General features: G+C 40.2%; 1 protein-coding gene across 1 annotated transcript; it reads right to left on the bottom strand.

The window, feature by feature from the left end:
* Positions 1-2,920: 2,920 nt before the first annotated feature.
* LOC306768219 (TBC1 domain family member 10A-like) lies at positions 2,921-20,808 on the bottom strand. Its single transcript, XM_079256478.1, has 9 exons — positions 20,225-20,808; positions 18,783-18,882; positions 18,580-18,687; positions 10,145-10,251; positions 9,931-10,045; positions 9,687-9,752; positions 8,984-9,173; positions 5,644-5,798; positions 2,921-5,453 (listed from the first exon to the last, which is right to left on the bottom strand). The coding sequence occupies exons 1-9, from the start codon at positions 20,395-20,397 to the stop codon at positions 5,052-5,054; spliced, it is 1,416 nt and encodes a 471-aa protein (XP_079112604.1). The 5' UTR covers positions 20,398-20,808; the 3' UTR covers positions 2,921-5,051.
* Between the last annotated feature and the right edge of the window lie 436 nt (positions 20,809-21,244).

Raw genomic sequence — 21,244 nt, 5'->3', positions numbered from 1 at the left:
AAAAAAAACATAACGACAACTATGTTTTGTTGGCTGAATGGAAACACTGGAATAATATCTGTGATAAGAGAGTTGCGTGTATAAAGGCAATAAGACAATTTTAATGGTCAATTGAAACTGTTTGACTAGAGTCTTGGTTGACAAAATAGTCTACAAACAATGTTCAGTTGAAGATTCAGATTACTATCAGATGGTCATCTTCCTCAGAACTGCGAAGTACCTCAGGGATCTTCCCTAGGAAGCTTTCTTTTTCACTCTTAGCATATTGTCTTTAGGGCATAGTAGTTGTCACTCAGACTGCTTATATTATTCCATCCATCCATCCATCCGATTTCTTAACCACTTGCTCCAATTATGGGCCACAGGGAAGTGGGAGCCTATCCCAGCAATCATTGGACGACAGGCAGTATACACCCTGGATATGTCACTTTTTCTTATTTTATTCACTGCATGGATTTGTGACTGATTTCACAAACCACTGAGTACTTTTGTCTCCTTCTCTTATTTTCATTTGAGACATTGTTAAACTTTCCTCTTGTTATTTCAACATCTTATTTTTTTAAGTTCAGCTATTACAGTAAACTACAGTATATTGTTTATAGTGTTGGGGTTTCTATTAGCCAATATGTGCCTCATCTATCATTAATACAAATATCTCCTGCATGTCCAACGTCTGTGTAGCTTCTTAGTTGGTAATAGTCTTACTGCACCTTAAATGAGGTTAATGATTGATTTCAATCCTTTATAAATTGTAGGGAGTATTACAGTTCTTCATGAACCAGTTAGTTGCTGAACATTTAGAACGCAGTAAGGCCTTGTAGGTTATTAGAAAATGGGTTCTGATAATGAACTATTATTAAAGGTATGGCAGCTTTGCCATTTTTTTTTCTAAATTCTTTCTTGGATTTTAGATGCACTTTGTAACCTTGAAACCTTGGCTTTGAAAAAGTCCCATAATGTTAAATTATCTTGTGGTTTTTGTTTTGGGCCCCTGACCTTTGCCCCCTCTAATCGGCCTGTTGGACTGAGGGCACGAAGGAAGGATGGCAGGTGGGGATAAAGCTACAGACCCTCAGTCCTTGTTACCGAAAAGCTTTAGAGGAGATTTTCAGCTCATGATGCCAGACTATAATCTCCTAGACGCTTCACACATATGGCATTGTGAGATCATCCACCTCACTGTACCCACATGCCCCCCCCCCCCCCCCCCCCGCCCAGTACACAGCTAGTGTATAAACAGACATTAGGTATGAGGTATCTGCTCATAAACACTTTACTGTGTATGTGGACTGCAGATGTTAAACTGCTGAAGTTTAAAAAGGACTTTTTAAGTTACGGCAGCAAGCATGTCTAAGTTTGGTAGCTGTGAAGTCATTCTAAAATTGTGCTAATTATATAAAACTGTGATACTAATTTCAATGTCTGATAATTTGTGGACTGGACCTCCTGGATCATATTTCATCGTCTCACAAGTCTTTGGAGGATTGTGGTGACACAAACATATCCCTTTAGGCTTCTTTTCAAACATTCAACACTATTTTAATTAAAAGAAAGCTTCTGCAGCTAGACGACTTTGGAGACATTATATTTACTAATTTAGGGTATTTATGCTTTATAATCACATCATTATAAGGGGTTCATTTAGGTTGCTTCTTACAGATGATTATACTCTTGAACTACTCATGGGAGCAGTAAGAGCTCCTTGTTACATTCTGGAGAAACAATGTTGTACATGCTCCAGCAACAAGTTATTACTCCCAATGCTAAAAACTCTGCTCAGCTCTTTCCTCAAAGTGGTTATGAGGGTAAGTCAGGGTCATGTCTCCTCCTCCTCTTCAGCAGATTAGCCATGAAGATCGTCTCTGCTTAAACTCTCATGGGTCTCAGCTCGGGTCTAGCCAGCATCCCTGATCACTGGAAGAGTGGAAGGCAGACAGGTGGGGGGGCTGGGTGGGGTTGGATTGAGGTGAGGGGAGGAGTTGGGATGTGACAAGGACAGAAAAGTTTGTGTTGTTTACAGATGGTAATTCTCAGAAAAGCGGTAACAATAAATGAGGGGACAAAGAAAAATGCTGTAATGACAGGCATCTCGTGACAAAACACACACAAGTCCTTTACAAGAATGGCAAGCAGCAACAATGAAGGCTGGAAGATTTCCTGTTACGAGTGTGACGTGGGGAATCTAAATAATGTTTATAATTGCATCTGACTGCTGGGTGTGCTCAACTAAAATCATATCTTTAATTTGTTCCAAGTCAAACACATGGTGGCATGTCTCAAACAAAAAGGCTTGAAACTATTCACAGTTTAACTGAGAAAGGTAATAGTTTATCTGAAAACGGGCTGAGAGGTGCTGGCACGTCACTGCTTGGGTAAATTAAAATGTAGAAGAGAACCATGCAGGCTGCCATGTTCTTAGACTGCAGCTGAATGGGCAAAGGCAGAATAAGAAGGCCTGTATGTACGCAGAAGACTTTATTCAGACACCAAAGGCCAATGGCTGCGCGAGGCGCTTCAGATGGTGCTGTGGGAATTTGCCCTATTTGAGATGCAAATTCCTCAGAGAGCTGAAAGAGCTGGAGAAACAGGTGTCCAAGGAAGTGTGCTGGTGCGTGGGTGAGGGAGCGAGAGAGGGAGGGTGGACGGTTGCGAGTTTGCTGAATGCTAACACAGGGCACATTTAAAAGCTGCCTGTTTGCTCCCATCTGTGGAATACCTTTACCCGTTTTATTTTCCTTGATTAAAAAACAAATACAGGCTAAAACACAACAAATACTGACCATACAATCCGAAGGGGCAAAATAATTTCAAGTTTTATTGATTGGAATGACATTAGATTTAGTCTCAAGAGCAACAAAATCAGAAATAGCCTTACTTAGTAAAACAGTAAGACACGTTGCATTTTCCACAAATAGCCGCTTGAACAGATGTTCTTTGAAAGAAGAGGTGTGTAAGATTTAGTTACATCTGCCTGTGAAAATGCAAACTGAAGCCACATGAATCAATTCAAGCCTGAGAGAAACGCTATGGAGAGTCATGATAAATATAAAAGGTAGACTCTATAAAAACATAATGACCCAGCACATTGTGAAGGGCAAGCTGCAGTCTCCAGATATAGATGACAAAAATGGTTCCTACTCTGGAAATAGATTCCTCTAAACCCAACACATTGGTCTTCAAATACAAGTGTTGTAAGAATAATAATAAGTAGTATCTTAATGACTAAAGGGGGTTTGCATCTTTTCATGGCTACTGATGTTAAATAAAAAAATATATATGGCTAGATATAATCTTTCAAAAATTATTCCTCTATTCACTTTCAGCGGCACCATTTACATGCTACTGGACAGCAGAAAGCTCCTAACAGGAGTTCAACAAGCATGTAGGTCAAACTCAATCTTTCGTCTTTTAAGAAATGTGAAAGAAAATATGTCTATTTAATTCTAAAAAAAAATCTTCAATGTATCTTCAAACAACTTCCAAGGGCACAGCAGGCAATCGAAAATTAAAAGAAAAAAGCGAGACGCCACAACCCGGCATTGGAATAAGCAGGTATAGAAAATGTATTGATGGAGAAAATAAAACCTACAGCATATCTGTCAGACATCCCCACAGTGATTAAAATCACACACACCGGCAACAGTTTTCATAATTTCTTCTCTGAGATAAAATAATCAAAACAGCTTACTCGACTGTAAAATGTCAATTGTTTGAGACTTCATTTCAAACAATTTCCTTCATTCACACATAAAAATTTGTAATCACACAATTTTGTCATTACTGTGATCACTTTTACTTTATATACTTTGCTTTTAGAAGCTGATATATGGCACTTTTCTGCATAATAATCCTTGGATGTTTTAAATCAACTTAATTACAAACGTTTGATTCGGATTTAACAAAATGCTTAACATTGAAATTTTGCACACTTCATTAATAACAAATATAAATTCTCTTTGGTCCCAAACTGATAAAAATCTGCAAAACATGATTTTACTTGTATATATCTCTTACAAACATGGATACAAATCTTTGGCTTAATAGCACAAAACTTCTCTGTTCTTTGTTCCTTCACTGGAGTGTTACATCCTGAGATGTTACTTTCTCCTCTTCCAGCCATGCAGCTGAACTTGGTGTTCCCTCTCAAAGCCTCCCCCTTGGACACTTTTTGTCTCCCCCCCACTTCCACTGCTGAAACTGAGGGATGATGTCAGGATGCCCCCATGTGTCCAGTGGCAGCAAACACAGACTTCTAGATGCAGCACGCTGTGCTGAACACACAACCTGATTAAATGAAGCCCTTTTCAAGCAGCATGTTCAAAGTCAGTGAGGCAGCAATGTGTGTTAGGAGCAGATACTGATTGTACTTGTGTTTGCTAAGTGGAAGGGGCTCGTGTGTCTGATTATTAGAGTGAATGTCTAGCAAAGCAGGATAAATACATATCCCAGTGTTGGCATTTTAGTGTCTAATGTAGGCAAAGAGGAAGACTTTAAAGATCTCATTGATTTTAAAGAACTCTTAAGACGTGATTAAAAACAAGTTAGCACTGCTTTGAACAAATAAATAGCAGCAAGAGAAGTAAGTTATATTCCTAAATGTTCAATCCTAAGAGGCCTTTGGCTTCACATTCCCACTGGTTAAAACCTTACTGCCATGCTCACAAATTCTTGGATTAAGCACATCAAAGTTCAATGTTATCATAAAAGCTTCCCACACGCTGTAGCTTAATATTCAGGACTAATAAATATTCTTAAAAGGTGCAAGAACCAGAAACCTCAAAGAATGAAATAACACCGAAAATGTTGTTTGAAATGACTGTAGCGCGTTGGTCGTCTGTATAATTGCAATATGTTCAGCTTTAGATGTTTCCAGAGCGTTAGGGGTATAAAAATAGTCCTAGCATTTCAGAGATTGGTTATGACTGCCACGCATACTTCAGGTTTTTCATGCCCTGTAAAACTCTGCAGACAGAAAAACCGATGAGCGTCACTGCTAAAATAGAGCTGGCTGGATTTATTTATCCTTGTAAACTGGTTTAAACTTGCTCCAACTACAAGTAGGTGTCATGCTCAGAACTGTTAAGACTCTGTTTGGACCCCTGCTCAGTCATGTTTTTGAGAAGTGGTGACGGGTCACTGGGAGCAGAGTATGGATTAACAGTGTCCTGGGGAAGGAGGTCTCTTGTATGCCCATTTTCTTCTGCAGTCTTTATTTCCCCGACCTCTTCTGCTTGCTTCTCATTTGGCTTGGGATCCAGAGGAGACTGAACGATGATGGTAGGTCTCTGTCTCAGATCCTGTCGGCTAGGTGGCTCGGCAGCAATAATAGCCTTTGCACCGTGCATCCTTGGAGGGGACTTACAATGTAGATCTCCGTGTGTCTCCTTCCAGCGGCGCAGCTGAGTGTTGTGTTCCCTCTCAATGTCCCGCTCAGACACTGACAACTCTATTACCTGAAACACACAGATCATCCGTGTGAAACATCTGCAAGTTTACATAATTACATTGGTCTTCCCACAACCTCAGGAGGGAAATGTCAAGGATGTTGTATTTTGCATCAGCAAAGCTGCTGAGTATGCACCAAGTGTAAGGTCAAAGCAAGAAAATGTACAGCACACATAACTAGAGTGAGCATCAGTGTACCTGGGGCACCAGGAAGGCTTCATGCATGTATTGTGGCTGTGGTGATCGTAGCAACGTCACTGTTTCGTAGAAACCCTGGCAGGCCTTCAGTTTCTCCTGGGATCCCAACATGCATTTCAGGAGAACCAGACCCACTCTAAAGATGACCTTCACTCCTGAGAACAACACCCCATAGAAAACAGAGAACAATACACATTTAGAACATTTTAATCATGGTAGTGGAGACTTTCTAAAAATCAGCCATCATGTCTTTGGTTTTAGACTAATTTATTTGGAGGAAAGAATTATCACACCAGCTGACAAAGCCATCATCCACCTGCCTATGTACTGTCACACCACCCTGAAGCAGGCTAACAATGGCCATGTTATTAGCAACATTTACAATCCATCTGTTTCTAAAATTACTAATGTTACAAATTAGAATCAAGTTTTAAAATTCAATAAACCTTTCAGCTAATAAATAAGGTTGTATTGTGGCAAATGCAGATGAAAAATCCACAAACAAAACTCTGGCATGAGTTTTAGTGCCTTCCAAGGGTTAAAACAACAAATGCAACAGAGTAACCACAGCATCCTCCACACCTCTACCCACTCCATATGCAACTTGAAATGGGTCAAGGTGGTGTTCAGCCTGGGATAAGACTTCCTTCTTAATGATCTTTTCAGAGGCTATTATTACAAGAGAGGTCAACACTACAGGTCTAAAACCATTTATTAAAGCAGCGGAGCTGCACTTAGGCACTGTGGTAATCACTGAATGTTTCCAAATCTTGGGAACTGTCTGCAGCTTTAAAGATTGCAGGAAAACCTAATAAATGATTACACTTAGCTGATTGGCGCATAAATTTAGCACCTTTCCACAGATCCTAGTCCAGGGCTCTTTACCCTAATATGCCTCAATTAGTTGGGCACCTCTTTAAGATTAAAGGAGGATGGAAGAGTAGTAGTCTATAAAAAATCCAATTGTTCAGTATGATTAAGATTTCAAAACAAGTTATTAAGGTTATCTGTTAAGTATTTATCTGAATTAAAACCATCCAATCAAACAGTGCAGTTACTCTTTGTCTGCATTTTCTTCATGGTTTTCATTCCAAACCAAGCTCTCTTAATTCTACCGATGCTAAATTCAGCTTCTGTCTTATCCTTACACTATCATTTAGACTTGTGTATTTTAGATCTCACTTCCTTTTTCATTCCCTTTCTTTATGTTATTTCTCCTCTCTGAAACCATTTTTCCTCCTGCCAGATCCCTAATGTCCCTGTAAAGCCAGAGTTTATTGTTTGGGAATATTGTAATAACTCAAGAGGGGATCAGAGTCTTTACAAAACAAAATATCGATGCACACCACATCAGTCATTTCATCCAGATCACAGGAATTCTCCTGGAAAAAGGACCAATCTGTACAATCAAAGCAAGGTTGTAATGCAAGAGAACTATTATCTGTCCAAACTTTGACTTGCTTCACATATTTTTTCTTCTTTTAAACACAGATATAGTGTAGCCAGTAAAAGGTGCACTGTATTGTGATCCCAAAATCCCAACGCAGGTCCTGCTATAGATTTATATGCCCCCTTGACAGGGCCATAACATAAATGAAGGGTTCTGTTACAGCAAGCGTGGCAGGCGACATATTGGTAAAAGTAAGTCAGAGATTTCTTGAGATCACAATTATTAAAATCCCCAATACTAAAATCACCCAAAATAAAATGAGGATTGTTTGGAGAAATGAACTGAAAGTTATGACTCCATTTAAAGATATCCATGGCAGCTCTAATGTCAGCTTCATGGTAAATATTAACAGTGATGAATATTTGTGGAAATTCTCTTGAGAGGTAGAATAGTCTTACAGGCACAAATAATAATTCAACGTCAGGACTTATCTTTTGTCCTGTCAGAAAAGTCCACAACAGGGTTAAAATCCATGTCAGAGTATGTGGAATTATTCATAGAAAGATAATACCCATGCAGCCACAGAAGCATTTCCCATAATTATGTAATTGTTTGGAAAGAAATTGACTCCGAAGTCCTCTGTAAACATTAACAATAAAAAAAAATGCAGCATCTTCATTTTGACAAGAGCACTTGCAAAACAGAGAAGGAATCTGACTTCACTCAAAATATTAAAACACTAAAAAGTCACAGAAATTCACAAATAACCACTGTAATTACAGGGCGAGGTAGAATGCAACCTTGAAAGGTTGCCACAAGGCCCTATCATATCCTTATACCAAAATTTAGAATAACTTACATGATCTTCCCATCAAGCTGGATTGTCTCTAAGTGATGCATTACACAGCAGTCAGCAGAGGGAGACAACAGACTCGTCTTTGCTTAATCTGACACTAGCTGGCCGTTCCCACAAGAGCAGTGTCACATTACCCACAAGAGGCAAAAACATGCACAGTAGACACCAGGCATGCTGGGTCATCAGACCACATAACCTTTCTTCATGCTGCAGAGACCAATCTTTATGCTCTCTCACTAACTGAAGCCTTTATCTCTGGTTAGCTTCACAGATTGGTGGTTCTATTACAGCTACACAGATGTTAGGTCGCAATTCTTGAAAAATTTCTTTGTATTCATAAATGTGAAAATGTTCTGACTCACTAGTAAACACAGCTCTGAGTTCTACCATTAATATTTCTATGATTTGATTTCATCAAATGTTTAAGTGATTGCTGATCATAATAATCCATTATTTGTTCAATCCTTTTTGTTTTACTTGAAGACGATGATCACCAACTATTCTTGCTGTTTTTAATAATATGTTGGACAGTTCTTCACCAAATTTAATTAATTTGTGCAATATCCTTAGATGATGATGAAATAGATAATCATATTGTCCACAAACTTAACGTGTCTTCCAACATGGTTGTTTAAGCAATGACAAGCTACTTACTGCATCAGTTATGGTTAAATAAGTTGTTGCCATCAGAAACATACCATCCATACAGTAATTTTCCATTGGCAGTGTATAGTCAAATAAACACATTAAAAAATACAATTCCCTAAAGTGTCAAACTTTCAACTTGTTGAAACAACATTCCAGTCATTGTCATACTCATCTTACTAGTCTTTTTTTTCCACAAACTGACTTGACGCAAACGCAGGAAATGCTTGCATGGTATGCACCCAAACTCACCCGTGGTATTTCTCAAACAACAACAAAAGGCCACATCTGACAAAGCTCCATGAGCTCAAAGTAATTTCCATTCAGTTTGTGACTAATAACACACTAAGTCTCTTGTAAGGTGGTTGCATAAGGCCAGAAAAATGGTGTTTTTCTCTCATTTCAAACCATGGTTGTGTAACAGTAAATAATTTATGTGCTCCCCTTACCCTCACAGAGAAACATGTCCCAAACTCGAAGCACCGAGGCCCACGGCAGAGTGCGAGAGAAGGCACACATGAACCATTCAGTCATATATAAGGTTGGTTCCAGTTTGTGTGTCTTTAAGTGACGGTGGGCCACAGGAGACACTTTCTTCAGCAGAGCATACAGGATCTCCCCATCCAGCTGGATTGCCTCCTATTGACACATGACACAGCAGTCAGCAGAGGGAGACAACAGACTCTTCTTTGCCTAATCTGATTGTTTGATTATCTTGTCCTTGTAGGTCAACACCTTGTGTTATTAGATCACTAGCATCTCAGTATCATGCTTGAGACATACTTGCCTGACCAGTCTGACACCACCTCTAGCAATGCATGCCAGCCACTTAAACAAAAAAATGTTTTGACCCAAAACTGAAGAACATACTGGTTATTTCTGAGAATTTGGTTTGGTTGAAGCACAAAAAAACCCTTACATTTTTAATCAGTATATATTCTTTGCTGAGAAAAAAAGTTTAAAAAATATATGAGAAAATTTCTTTTTTTTTTGTGCAAAAACATGAGTCTTTCAAATTTCAGCTGGTTGCCATTAAAACAATATTGGTGCATTTTGGCTTAAAAAAGACAACATATTCATGGATTAGTAGGGCTGAGATAGATAATAAATGACAATCTGTTGCTGAGGTTATTGAGGCCTTTTATGACATACCAGTCCTGTGCTGTAATATCCAGGAAGGTATTTTTCACAAATCTGGACAAGAACCCAGAAAGCATCCTATAATCATAAAAAAGAAGGCATAAGGACAGGTGTCAATAATAGCAAATCACCGTGCAACATAATCTTTACAGAAAACACAGTATGTCACAAAAACATGTAAAAGAAACCATATAAAAATCCCAGAAATGTTCCACAATTAAAAGAGCATTAGGAACATTGGCTGAATTGCATTCACCTCAGCTGGCATATGCATCAGGAGTACAGCAGCGATGGGAGCCTGAGCCTGACAATAACCCTCTTCAGGTCGATGAACAGAATAAGCCTTCAGCACTCGAAACAGGTCCTGCTGCCTGCACAGGAAAACATTAACTTTATCACCTTAATAAACTCCGTTCATCTCACTAAGATAATGATAATAATCAGAAAAAGTGCTTTAAAAAAGTATGTACCCGTGACCTCCTCTTGCAGCAAACATTTCATGGAAGGGGAACTGTCGATGAAGGTCCCTCTCAATGACATCAACCCATTTAGGATCTCCTGGCTGCTCGTCCAGTTCCTTAAAGAGAAACCTTTTGGATATGAGGCGCCCCTTGAATCTTAAAAGTTATTCTTAATTAAGTAATTATTTATTATTATTATTATTATTATTATTATTATTATTATTATTATTATTAGTTTATTGCCCAATTTAGACAAGGTTCGACCAGACCGAAGAACAGACGGGAGAGGGTAAACAGAGGACAGAAAAAAAGAGTAGACGTTAAAAGGAGAGAAAGAAACAAAAGGTAGAAATTAAAACCGCAAGCGGTGATATAGGCCCTCGCACCATGGCGCCGCTCGGCATAATGCCACCGCCTCCCCTGGCAACATCCTTCCCATGCCTCTCTCAACCTAAAGTGCAGCCAGACTGCACTTCAGGCCATTAAGGCCTTATGAAGGGTCACTTCCTGTCACCAAGGGGCGGGGCTAACTTATCATCTAATTATTGACATGCACAAATGTGAAGGATATGACTGGCATCATCTGTAGCAAATTTGGTGCAGGTTGGTTGTTTTTTGTGGGAGTTATGTCAGTTTTCCTTTTCACTGCATCACATCTGCTTTGCTGCCCCGCCTCTCCTAAATGATATCCCCTATTAAAAGAAATAGCACAACTTTTAATCACACATGTCTCTTGAGCATCCTGACTCATTTGGATTAAAGTTAGATAAAATTCTTAGCAGGACTTAATCAAAATGCATGGCAAAGCAAATGACAGAAATGACCCCGAAAATGGCACCTTATTCAAAATGGCCGACTTCCTGTTTTATTTAGCCCATATGTCCAAGAGACTTTTTTGAAGGTACTGGGAGGGTCTACAACTGTGCTGAATCATATCCATGTCAGTCAATGCAGTGGGCGGGGCTGATTGATTGAAATATTGTAGGGGGCGCTATGGAGCCATTTACTATCTTTTCCACTATATTGTAATTTTACTCTATTAAGTACATAACTGTCATGACTCATGGCAAGTATGGTGAAGATCAACAATTTCATGGCTTTGTTACAGGTACTTCCTGGTTCATGATATCAGACACTTGTTGTTGCCAAGGGGTGGGGCTAGTTCATAGTCATATCATTGCATTTTAGATTTTGTTCATCATGGGACTGGCATCAAATGTGTCGATTCCTGTGCTGATATGTTGTTTTATGTGGGAGTTTTAGCAATAAGTCTTTGTTAATGAGACATAAAACTTTGAGGGCCCGCCCCTCCTAAACTAAATCTTCTATTAGAAGAAATAGCACAACTTTAAATCACACATGCCCCCTGAGCATCCTGTGCAAGTTGGGTGTCAGTTGGACAATATCCCTAGGAGGAGTTGTTTAAAATGCATGGCAAAGAAATGACCCCAAAAATGGCACCTTTTTCAAAATGGCCGACTTCCTGTTGGATTTAGCCCATATGTCCAAGAGACTTTTTTGAAGGTACTGGAAGGTTCTCCAACTGTGCTGAATTTTATCCATGTCGGTCCATGTAGTGGGCGGGGCTGATTGATTGAAATTTTGTAGGGGGCGCTATGGAGACATGCTCCATTTATTCCATAATGTTTCAATGGGGCTTAGTTCAGGGCCTTACTGTCATCAGTCATGGCAAGTATGGTGGCGGTCCAAGGTTCCATGGCTTGGTCACAGGTACTTCCTGTTTCATGGCGTTGGGCCGCCATTCGCCATGTCCCGTTTAGCGTAGCGACTTGAGGTTTTTATTGTGGCATCATGAAAGGGTTTGACATGTTTTGGAGGAGGCTCAAGTGTTTGGGACCATTTGCTTAGAAGCATGACCCTCAAACGTGGAAAAAACCACTTCCTGTTGTAAGTGGGCGGGGCTTAGGTCTAGACCAGCAATGGTCACATTAATCTGTTCAGGACTGATCCCTTATTAATCCCTATAAGTTTTAGGGTGCTCAGATCAAAATTGACAATTTTATAGTGATTTATGATGTCACGCCGCCGCATGGAACTTCGCCATGGCGTCACGGGCACGCCGTGCAGCGTAGAGCAACGTCCTTTATCAGATCTCTTCACCAACATGTTTTCTGATGCCTGAGTGAATTTGGGCCATGTGGTGTCCACCAAGCCAGAGTTATGGGTGTGTGAGCAAAAAACAACACTTTTGACCTCCAGGGGGCGTGGCTATTTCATAATCAAAATATTGACATATAGAACTCTGTAGGAGGGCACTGCCATCATATCTAGCAAATTTGGTGCAGAAATGTTGCTTTATGTGGGAGTTATATCCGTTTAATTTTTCATGGCGAGACATCAAACTTTGAGGCCCCGCCCCTCGTAAACTAAGTCTCCTATTAGAAGAAATAACACAACATTTAATCACAGATGCCTCCTGAACATCCTGAGCAATTTGTGGCTCAGTGGGATAAAAGCTCTAGGACGAGTTCGTTAAAATGCGAGGTGCTAAAACGCCAAAATATTGACTTTGACCTTAAATGGCCGCCTTCCTGTCGACATTTCACCATGACATTAAGAGGATTTTTTGTTCGCCCTGTCATGTAGGTCATGTGTATGAATGTTCATAAAGATTAATGACATGCAGTGGCGGGGCACCTAAAATAGGTGGCGCTCTCATTCAGTTTCGCCCAAACATTCTGGAGCACCTCAAAATATCAAATTTTTCGTATTCCCTTGGGGGGGTACGCAAAATTTGGTGAGTTTTCGAGCACGTTCAGGCCTCCAAAAAAGCACGCGAAGTGTCCGAATAAAAATAATAATAATAATAATAATTAAAACCGCAGGCGGTGATATAGGCCCTCGCACCATGGCGCCGCTCGGCATAATGCCACCGCCTCCCCTGCCAACATCCTTCCCATGCCTCTCTCAACCTAAAGTGCAGCCAGACTGCACTTCAGACCATTTAGGTCTTATGAAGGGTCACTTCCTGTCACCAAGGGGCGGGGCTAACTTATCATCTAATTATTGACATGCACAAATGTGAAGGATATGACTGGCATCATCTGTAGCAAATTTGGTGCAGGTTGGTTGTTTTTTGGGGGAGTTATGTCAGTTTTTCTTTTCGTTGCATCACATCAGCTTTGCTGCCCCGCCTCTCCTAAATGATATCCCCTATTAAAAGAAATAGCACAACTTTTAATCACACATGCCTCTTGAGCATCCTGACTCATTTGGGTTAAAGTTGGACAACATTCTTAGGAGAAGTTCCTCAAAATGCATGGCAAAGAAAATGACAGAAATGACCCCAAAAATGGCACCTTTTTCAAAATGGCCGACTCCCTGTTTGATTTAGCCCATATGTCCAAGAGACTTTTTTGAAGGTACTGGGAGCGTCTACAAGTTTCCCGAATCATATCAATGTCAGTCAATGCAGTGGGCGGGGCTGATTGATTGAAATATTGTAGGGGGCGCTATGGAGCCGTTTACGATGTTCTCCACTATATTGTAATTTTACTCTATTAAGGACATAACTGTCATGACTCATGACAAGTATGGTGAAGATGAACAATTTCATGGCTTTGTTACAGGTACTTCCTGGTTCACGATATCAGACACTTGTTGTTGCCAAGGGGTGGGGCTAATTCATAGTCCCATTATTGCATTGTAGATTTTGTTCATCATGGGACTGGCATCAAATGTGGCGATTCCTGTGCTGATATGTTGTTTTATGTGGGAGGTTTAGCAATAAGTCATTGTTAATAAGACATCAAACTTTGAGGGCCCGCCCCTCCTAAACTAAATCTTCTATTAGAAGAAATAACACAACTTTAAATCACACATGCCTCCTGAGCATCCTGTGCAAGTTGGGTGTCAGTTGGACAATATCCCTAGGAGGAGTTGTTTAAAATGCATGGAAAAGAAATGACCCCAAAAATGGCGCCTTTTTCAAAATGGCCGACTTCCTGTTGAATTTAGCCCATATGTCCAAGAGACTTTTTTGAAGGTACTGGAAGGTTCTCCAACTGTGCTGAATTTTATCCATGTCGGTCCATGTAGTGGGCGGGGCTGATTGATTGAAATTTTGTAGGGGGCGCTATAGAGACATGCTCCATGTATTCCATTATGTTTCAATGGGGCTTAGTTCAGGGCCTTACTGTCATCAGTCATGGCAAGTATGGTTGCGGTCCAAGGTTCCATGGCTTGGTCACAGGTACTTCCTGTTTCATGGCGTTGGACCGCCATTCGCCATGTCCCGTTTAGCGTAGCGACTTGAGGTTTTTATTGTGGCATCATGAAAGGGTTTGACATGTTTTGGAGGAGGCTCAAGTGTTTTGGACCATTTGCTTAGAAGCATGACCCTCAAACGTGCAAAAAAACACTTCCTGTTGTAAGTGGGCGGAGTTTAGGTCTACACCAGCAATGGTCACAGTAATCTGTTCAGGACTGATCCCTTATTAATCCCTATAAGTTTTAGGGTGATCAGATCAAAATTGACAATTTTATAGTGATTTATGATGTCACGCCGCCGCATGGAACTTCGCCATGGCGTCACGGGCACGCCGTGCAGCGTAGAGCAACGTCCTTTATAAGATCTCTTCACCAACATGTTTTGTGATGCCTGAGTGAATTTGGGCCATGTGGTGTCCACCAAGCCAGAGTTATGGGTGTGTGAGAAAAAAACAACACTTTTGACCTCCAGGGGGCGTGGCTATTTCATAATCAAAATATTGACATATATAGAACTCTGTAGGAGGGGACTGCAATCATATCTAGCAAATTTGGTGCAGAAATGTTGCTTTATGTGGGAGTTATATCCGTTTAATTTTTCCTGGCGAGACATCAAACTTTGAGGCCCCGCCCCTCGTAAACTAAGTCTCCTATTAGAGGAAATAACACAACATTTAATCACACATGCCTCCTGAACATCCTGAGCAATTTGTGGCTCAGTGGGATAAAAGCTCTAGGACGAGTTCGTTAAAATGCGAGGTGCTAAAACGCCAAAATATTGACTTTGACCTAAAATGGCCGCCTTCCTGTCGACATTTCACCATGACATTTAGAGGATTTTTTGCTCGCCCTAGCATGTAGATCATGTGTATGAATTTTCATAAAGATTAACGACATGCAGTGGCGGGGCACCTAAAATAGGTGGCGCTCTCATTCAGTTTCGCCCAAACATTCTGGAGCACCTCAAAATATCAAATTTTTCGCATTCCCTTGGGGGGGTACGCAAAATTTGGTGAGTTTTTGAGCATGTTCAGGCCTCCAAAAAAGCAATTCATTTATTAGGAGAATAATAATAATAATAATTAAAACCGCAAGCGGTGATATAGGCCCTCACACCATGGCGCCGCTCGGCAGAATGCCACCGCCTCCCCTGGCAACATCCTTCCCATGCCTCTCTCAACCTAAAGTGCAGCCAGACTGCACTTCAGGCCATTTATGCCTTATGAACGGTCACTTCCTGTCACCAAGGGGCGGGGCTAACTTATCATCTAATTATTGACATGCACAAATGTGAAGGATATGCCTGGCATCATCTGTAGCAAATTTGGTGCAGGTTGGTTGTTTTTTGGGGGAGTTATGTCTGTTTTCCTTTTCATTGCATCACATCTGCTTTGCTGCCCCGCCTCTCCTAAACGATATCCCCTATTAAAAGAAATAGCACAACTTTTAATCACACATGCTTCTTGAGCATCCTGACTCATTTGGGTTAAAGTTGGACAAAATTCTTAGGACAAGTTCCTCAAAATGCATGGCAAAGAAAATGACAGAAATGACCCCAAAAATGGCACCTTTTTCAAAATGGCCGACTTCCTGTTGGATTTAGCCCATATATCCAAGAGACTTTTTTGAAGGTACTGGGAGGGTCTATAAGTGTGCTGAATTTTATCCATGTCAGTCAATGTAGTGGGCGGGGCTGATTGATTGAAATATTGTAGGGGGCGCTATGGAGCCATTTACTATCTTTTCCACTATGTTGTAATTTTATTCTATTAAGTACATAACTGTCATGACTCATGGCAAGTATGGTGAAGATCAACAATTTCATGGCTTTGTTACAGGTACTTCCTGGTTCATGATATCAGACACTTGTTGTTGCCAAGGGGCGGGGCTAGTTCATAGTCATGTTATTGCATTGTAGATTTTGTTCATCATGGAACTGGCATCAAATGGGTCGATTCCTGTGCTGATATGTTGTTTTATGTGGGAGTTTTAGCAATAAGTCTTTGTTAATGAGACATCAAACTTTGAGGGCCCGCTCCTCCTAAACTAAATCTTCTATTAGAAGAAATAACACAACTTTAAATCACACATGCCTCCTGAGCATCCTGTGCAAGTTGGGTGTCAGTTGGACAATATCCCTAGGAGGAGTTGTTTAAAATGCATGGCAAAGAAATGACCCCAAAAATGGCACCTTTTTCAAAATGGCCGACTTCCTGTTGAATTTAGCCCATATGTCCAAGAGAGTTTTTTGAAGGTACTGGCAGGTTCTCCAACTGTGCTGAATTTTATTCATGTCGGTCCATGTAGTGGGCGGGGCTGATTGATTGAAATTTTGTAGGGGGCGCTATGGAGACATGCTCCATTTATTCCATAATGTTTCAATGGGGCTTAGTTCAGGGCCTTACTGTCATCAGTCATGACAAGTATGGTGGCGGTCCAAGGTTCCATGGCTTGGTCACAGGTACTTCCTGTTTCATGGCGTTGGACCGCCATTCGCCATGTCCCGTTTAGCGTAGCGACTTGAGGTTTTTATTGTGGCATCATGAAAGGGTTTGACATGTTTTGGAGGAGGCTCAAGTGTTTTGGACCATTTGCTTAGAAGCATGACTCTCAAACGTGGAAAAAACCACTTCCTATTGTAAGTGGGCGGGGCTTAGGTCGACACCAGCAATGGTCACATTAATCTGTTCAGGACTGATCCCTTATTAATCCCTATAAGTTTTAGGGTGATCAGATCAAAATTGACAATTTTATAGTGATTTATGATGTCACGCCGCCGCATGGAACTTCGCCATGGCGTCACGGGCACGCCGTGCAGCGTAGAGCAATGTCCTTTACCAGATCTCTTCACCAACATGTTTTGTGATGCCTGAGTGAATTTGGGCCATGTGGTGTCTACCAAGCCAGAGTTATGGGTGTGTGAGCAAAAAACAACACTTTTGACCTCCAGGGGGCGTGGCTATTTCATAATCAAAATATTGACATATAGAACTCTGTAGGAGGGGACTGCCATCATATCTAGCAAATTTGGTGCAGAAATTTTGCTTTATGTGGGAGTTATATCCGTTTAATTTTTCCTGGCGAGACATCAAACTTTGAGGCCCCGCCCCTCGTAAACTAAGTCTCCTATTAGAAGAAATAACACAACATTTAATCACACATGCCTCCTGAACATCCTGAGCAATTTGTGGCTCAGTGGGATAAAAGCCCTAGGACGAGTTCGTTAAAATGCGAGGTGCTAAAACGCCAAAATATTGACTTTGACCTAAAATGGCCGCCTTCCTGTCGACATTTCACCATGACATTAAGAGGATTTTTTGTTCGCCCTAGCATGTAGATCATGTGTATGAATTTTCATAAAGATTAACGACATGCAGTGGCGGGGCACCTAAAATAGGTGGCGCTCTCATTCAGTTTCGCCCAAACATTCTGGAGCACCTCAAAATATCAAATTTTTCGCATTCCCTTGGGGGGGTACGCAAAATTTGGTGAGTTTTTGAGCATGTTCAGGCCTCCAAAAAAGCAATTCATTTATTAGGAGAATAATAATAATAATAATAATAATAATAATAATAATAATAAACGCTGCAATTACAATAGGCCTTCGCACCGCCAAGGTGCTCGGGCCTAATAATAATAATAATAATAATAATAAACGCTGCAATTACAATAGGCCTTCGCACCGCCAAGGTGCTCGGGCCTAATAATAATAATAATAATAATAATAAACGCTGCAATTACAATAGGCCTTCGCACCGCCAAGGTGCTCGGGCCTAATAATAATAATAATAATAAACACTGCAATTACAATAGGCCTTCGCACCGCCAAGGTGCTCGGGCCTAAATAACCGCAACTAGGCAATTAAACCCAAACAGAAAAATAAACAGACAGCTGCTACACCTGTAAAGAAACAGTAAACATCGTCAGGGCCCTCTGAAAACACAGCAGACAATCATCAGGAGCACCCGTGAGAGGAAAATCTCTACAAACCATGAACAAGAATTAACACAACAACAAGTTTTTGTGTGCGTGTATATATAAAATATTAGGATCAGGTTGTATTAAGTGATCATGGGTCCCCCATGCATCATGATAAAAACCCTCATCATTACATGGCTTTTAAATAGTGTGTTTGAATGGCAGATAAATGATGCTTGTGTCTGAAAAGGGTTCATGGCTTTATAATAACAGCAGACACAAATCTACGACTGACCTCAAACTTGCCCGGGTTTTGCTCCCTTTTTACTTTGCCTCCAGTGAGGTAGAGCCAGGCCCGACCACGCAGGGATGGAGGGATCCCCTTTTGACATCGTTCTTTCACCTGTTATTCAACACATGCACAGTAACCTGTGAGCAGGCAGGAAATATATAAAAAAAAACCAAAACAAATCAATTTATATGGTTAATAAAACAGACCGTCTTGTGTTTTTTGGCCATCCACTTGTCCCAACTGTTCAGCATCTCCAGCCATTTTGCCTCCCGCTGCCTCAACACCTTAATGGGGACCTCTTCAGCACTATGGTGACATGACATAATGAAGCAAATTACATTAAAATACAATGGCAACAGCTACACAGCACTCAGTCACTTCCTGTGTCTTATAATAGTAGAATTCTGTCGTCAGAGTGGGCAGGAAAGTGGCTCAGAGACACTGCAGCTGAACATTTGCTGTCAGCAGGAAAATACAAGGAAAACAGGAAGCTGAGGGAGAACTTTCCCCTAATTCAGTTCACCACAGCCTCTTACACATTCTTATCTCACTTCACTACAAAGCTATTATCAGCTGTCTTTGTGTCACACACAATCTTCTTGTGCTGTCCTGCAAAACATAAAGCCCATCCATTTAGCAGACAGATTTAAATAATAAAATTTACAGCCTCTCAGCTGCAATATAAGACAACCCATGAGCTGGTAGTCATTCTGATCTCACCAATAACTTCAAACCAAAGCAACATAAAGATTACGTGCAGTGCATATGTGTGTGTGTGTGTGTGTGTGTGTGTGTGTGTGTGTGTGTGTGTGTATGTGTGAGAAACAGGAAAATTTTCAATTTCAGGTTATTTCCAGGTGTACTTATGAAATCAATTCTTTATACATTATTCTTTATTGAACACCAAGCACAACAACAACTAAGTACTTATTTTATTAATAAAGCGTGTTTATTTTATTTTTTTGGTGAGATCTGAATGGAAATTTGGCCACAATTTTGTGGTGGAAATTTATTCCAGTTCATTTAAAACAGGTTTATTTAACATGTATGTGGCCTTCGTCACTCAACAGAGGTATAGCAGTTCAAGAACTCATTTCTTTGGTATGCATATCTTTGGTATTTTTTTCGACTAACATGTTTAAAATAATCCCAGTATACATTTTAGAGACTATACATGTCCATTACATTATAAATTAAATTGAAAATGATAAACCCCTTAAAATGTCACGATTATCGACTCCTTATTAACTTGCTATTAACTTATTGTAGATTATAAATAGGGAAATATAACACGTCGGGTGGGTTTAGTAAACACCAAAAGTTAGAAACTGCAAATAATAATAATAATAATAATAATAATAATAATAATAATAACAGTAATAATATTAAAACTATAAAATAATAATAACAACACAAGGTGAGTTTTTTTATGACCTTGTCGTTGTCCACGTGTCTTTATCTTTATGTTTTTTCCAGTGGAAAAAAACAACAAACATGTTCAACACTGTGGTTCAACAGAGGATATCCACCCAGGTTTAAGCAAGAAAATTTACATTTATAACGCTGTCGCAGTCTCTGGAAATATTAACAAAAACAATCTTTAGTCATTTTGTTGAATAGATTATTAGCGGTATGGTTTGGCACTTACAAGTCTCCTGAGTGTGACTGGGGTCCTCCTGTGAACCCGTACTTGTCCACCTGCCTCTCTTCTTCGGGGACTGGACTCACCTCTGGGTCGTAACCGTGCGAGTTGCCATTATCTGTCAACTTCTCTGCGCTGCTGTGTATTTCGAGCCCATTAGCCTTCTCAGATTTTGCCATTTAATCAACATTTACCTTGGCAGAAGTAAACAGGCTACAGACTCTTCATTAAACTTAAAACTTCTACTTTAGTGCTCCCTGCAGACGTCCACTGGTTTAGCTAAACCAGCAACTGCTAGACATCTGTTAGCTACAGTTGCTACGAAGATCTCTACAGTTTAGCTTCTAGCCTGCTAATGCTAATACAGCACCTTGCATTGTTAGTTTCTCTGTCAAATCGTCCTGTGTAGCTCAGATAATTAATAGTCCAATTGCACGATAAGACCTCCACCAGGTGGGTTAACCCCGAGGGATTCAGACACCGCGACCGCAATAAAAAACTAAATTAGATTGGTAGGTGTATGCTAACACCAAAGTTAACATGCTAGCATCATAAACCTGTCAGCTGACACGCACGTTCTTCTGAGAACATCTGCTGTCAGCAAGAATGTAGTTTAGCTGCTGGCGACGAGGAAGAGCCAGCCTAGAGCAGGTTAGGAAACAAAACATCCATGGCGTCTCATAACTCACTTCTGCCACCTACCGTGTAAATAATTTACTCTTCTGTGATTGCACATTTTACCAAACCAAGGTTCAAATACAATTCCAAACCTTAACAACACTTCCTGACATCAAATTAAATAAATAATTTTGAATAATCTATCCTATTTAAAAGTAGTTTTAGTTAATTGGTAACCAACTGTCACAAAGACATTTGTGTAAAAGAAGCATGATAATTAAATATAAATCTAAATATAAATGAAAGAACAAATCTACAGGTAAATGCATTGACAGGTGCAACAGGTGTAATGAGAAGATTTAAAGAGCACTTTAAAGAGTTCATTATTAGGGAAAATAAGAGAGAAAG

The sequence above is a fragment of the Telmatherina bonti genome (assembly GCF_933228915.1).
Source record: "Telmatherina bonti genome assembly, chromosome: 17".
In the NCBI taxonomy this organism is placed as follows: Eukaryota; Metazoa; Chordata; class Actinopteri; order Atheriniformes; family Telmatherinidae; genus Telmatherina; species Telmatherina bonti.
Note: the sequence above shows the minus strand (reverse complement) of the source record. Positions and strands in the feature narration are given on the sequence as shown.

Excerpts from the sequence above, each read along its gene's own strand:
- LOC306768219 (XM_079256478.1), bottom strand. The coding sequence starts at position 20,397 with ATGGCAAAATCTGAGAAGGCTAATGGGCTCGAAATACACAGCAGCGCA. Across the intron at positions 10,046-10,144 it reads GCTGCAAGAGGAGGTCACGG|GCAGCAGGACCTGTTTCGAG; the intron begins GTACATACTTTT and ends TTTCCTGTGCAG. Across the intron at positions 9,174-9,686 it reads GATATTACAGCACAGGACTG|GAGGCAATCCAGCTGGATGG; the intron begins GTATGTCATAAA and ends ATGTGTCAATAG.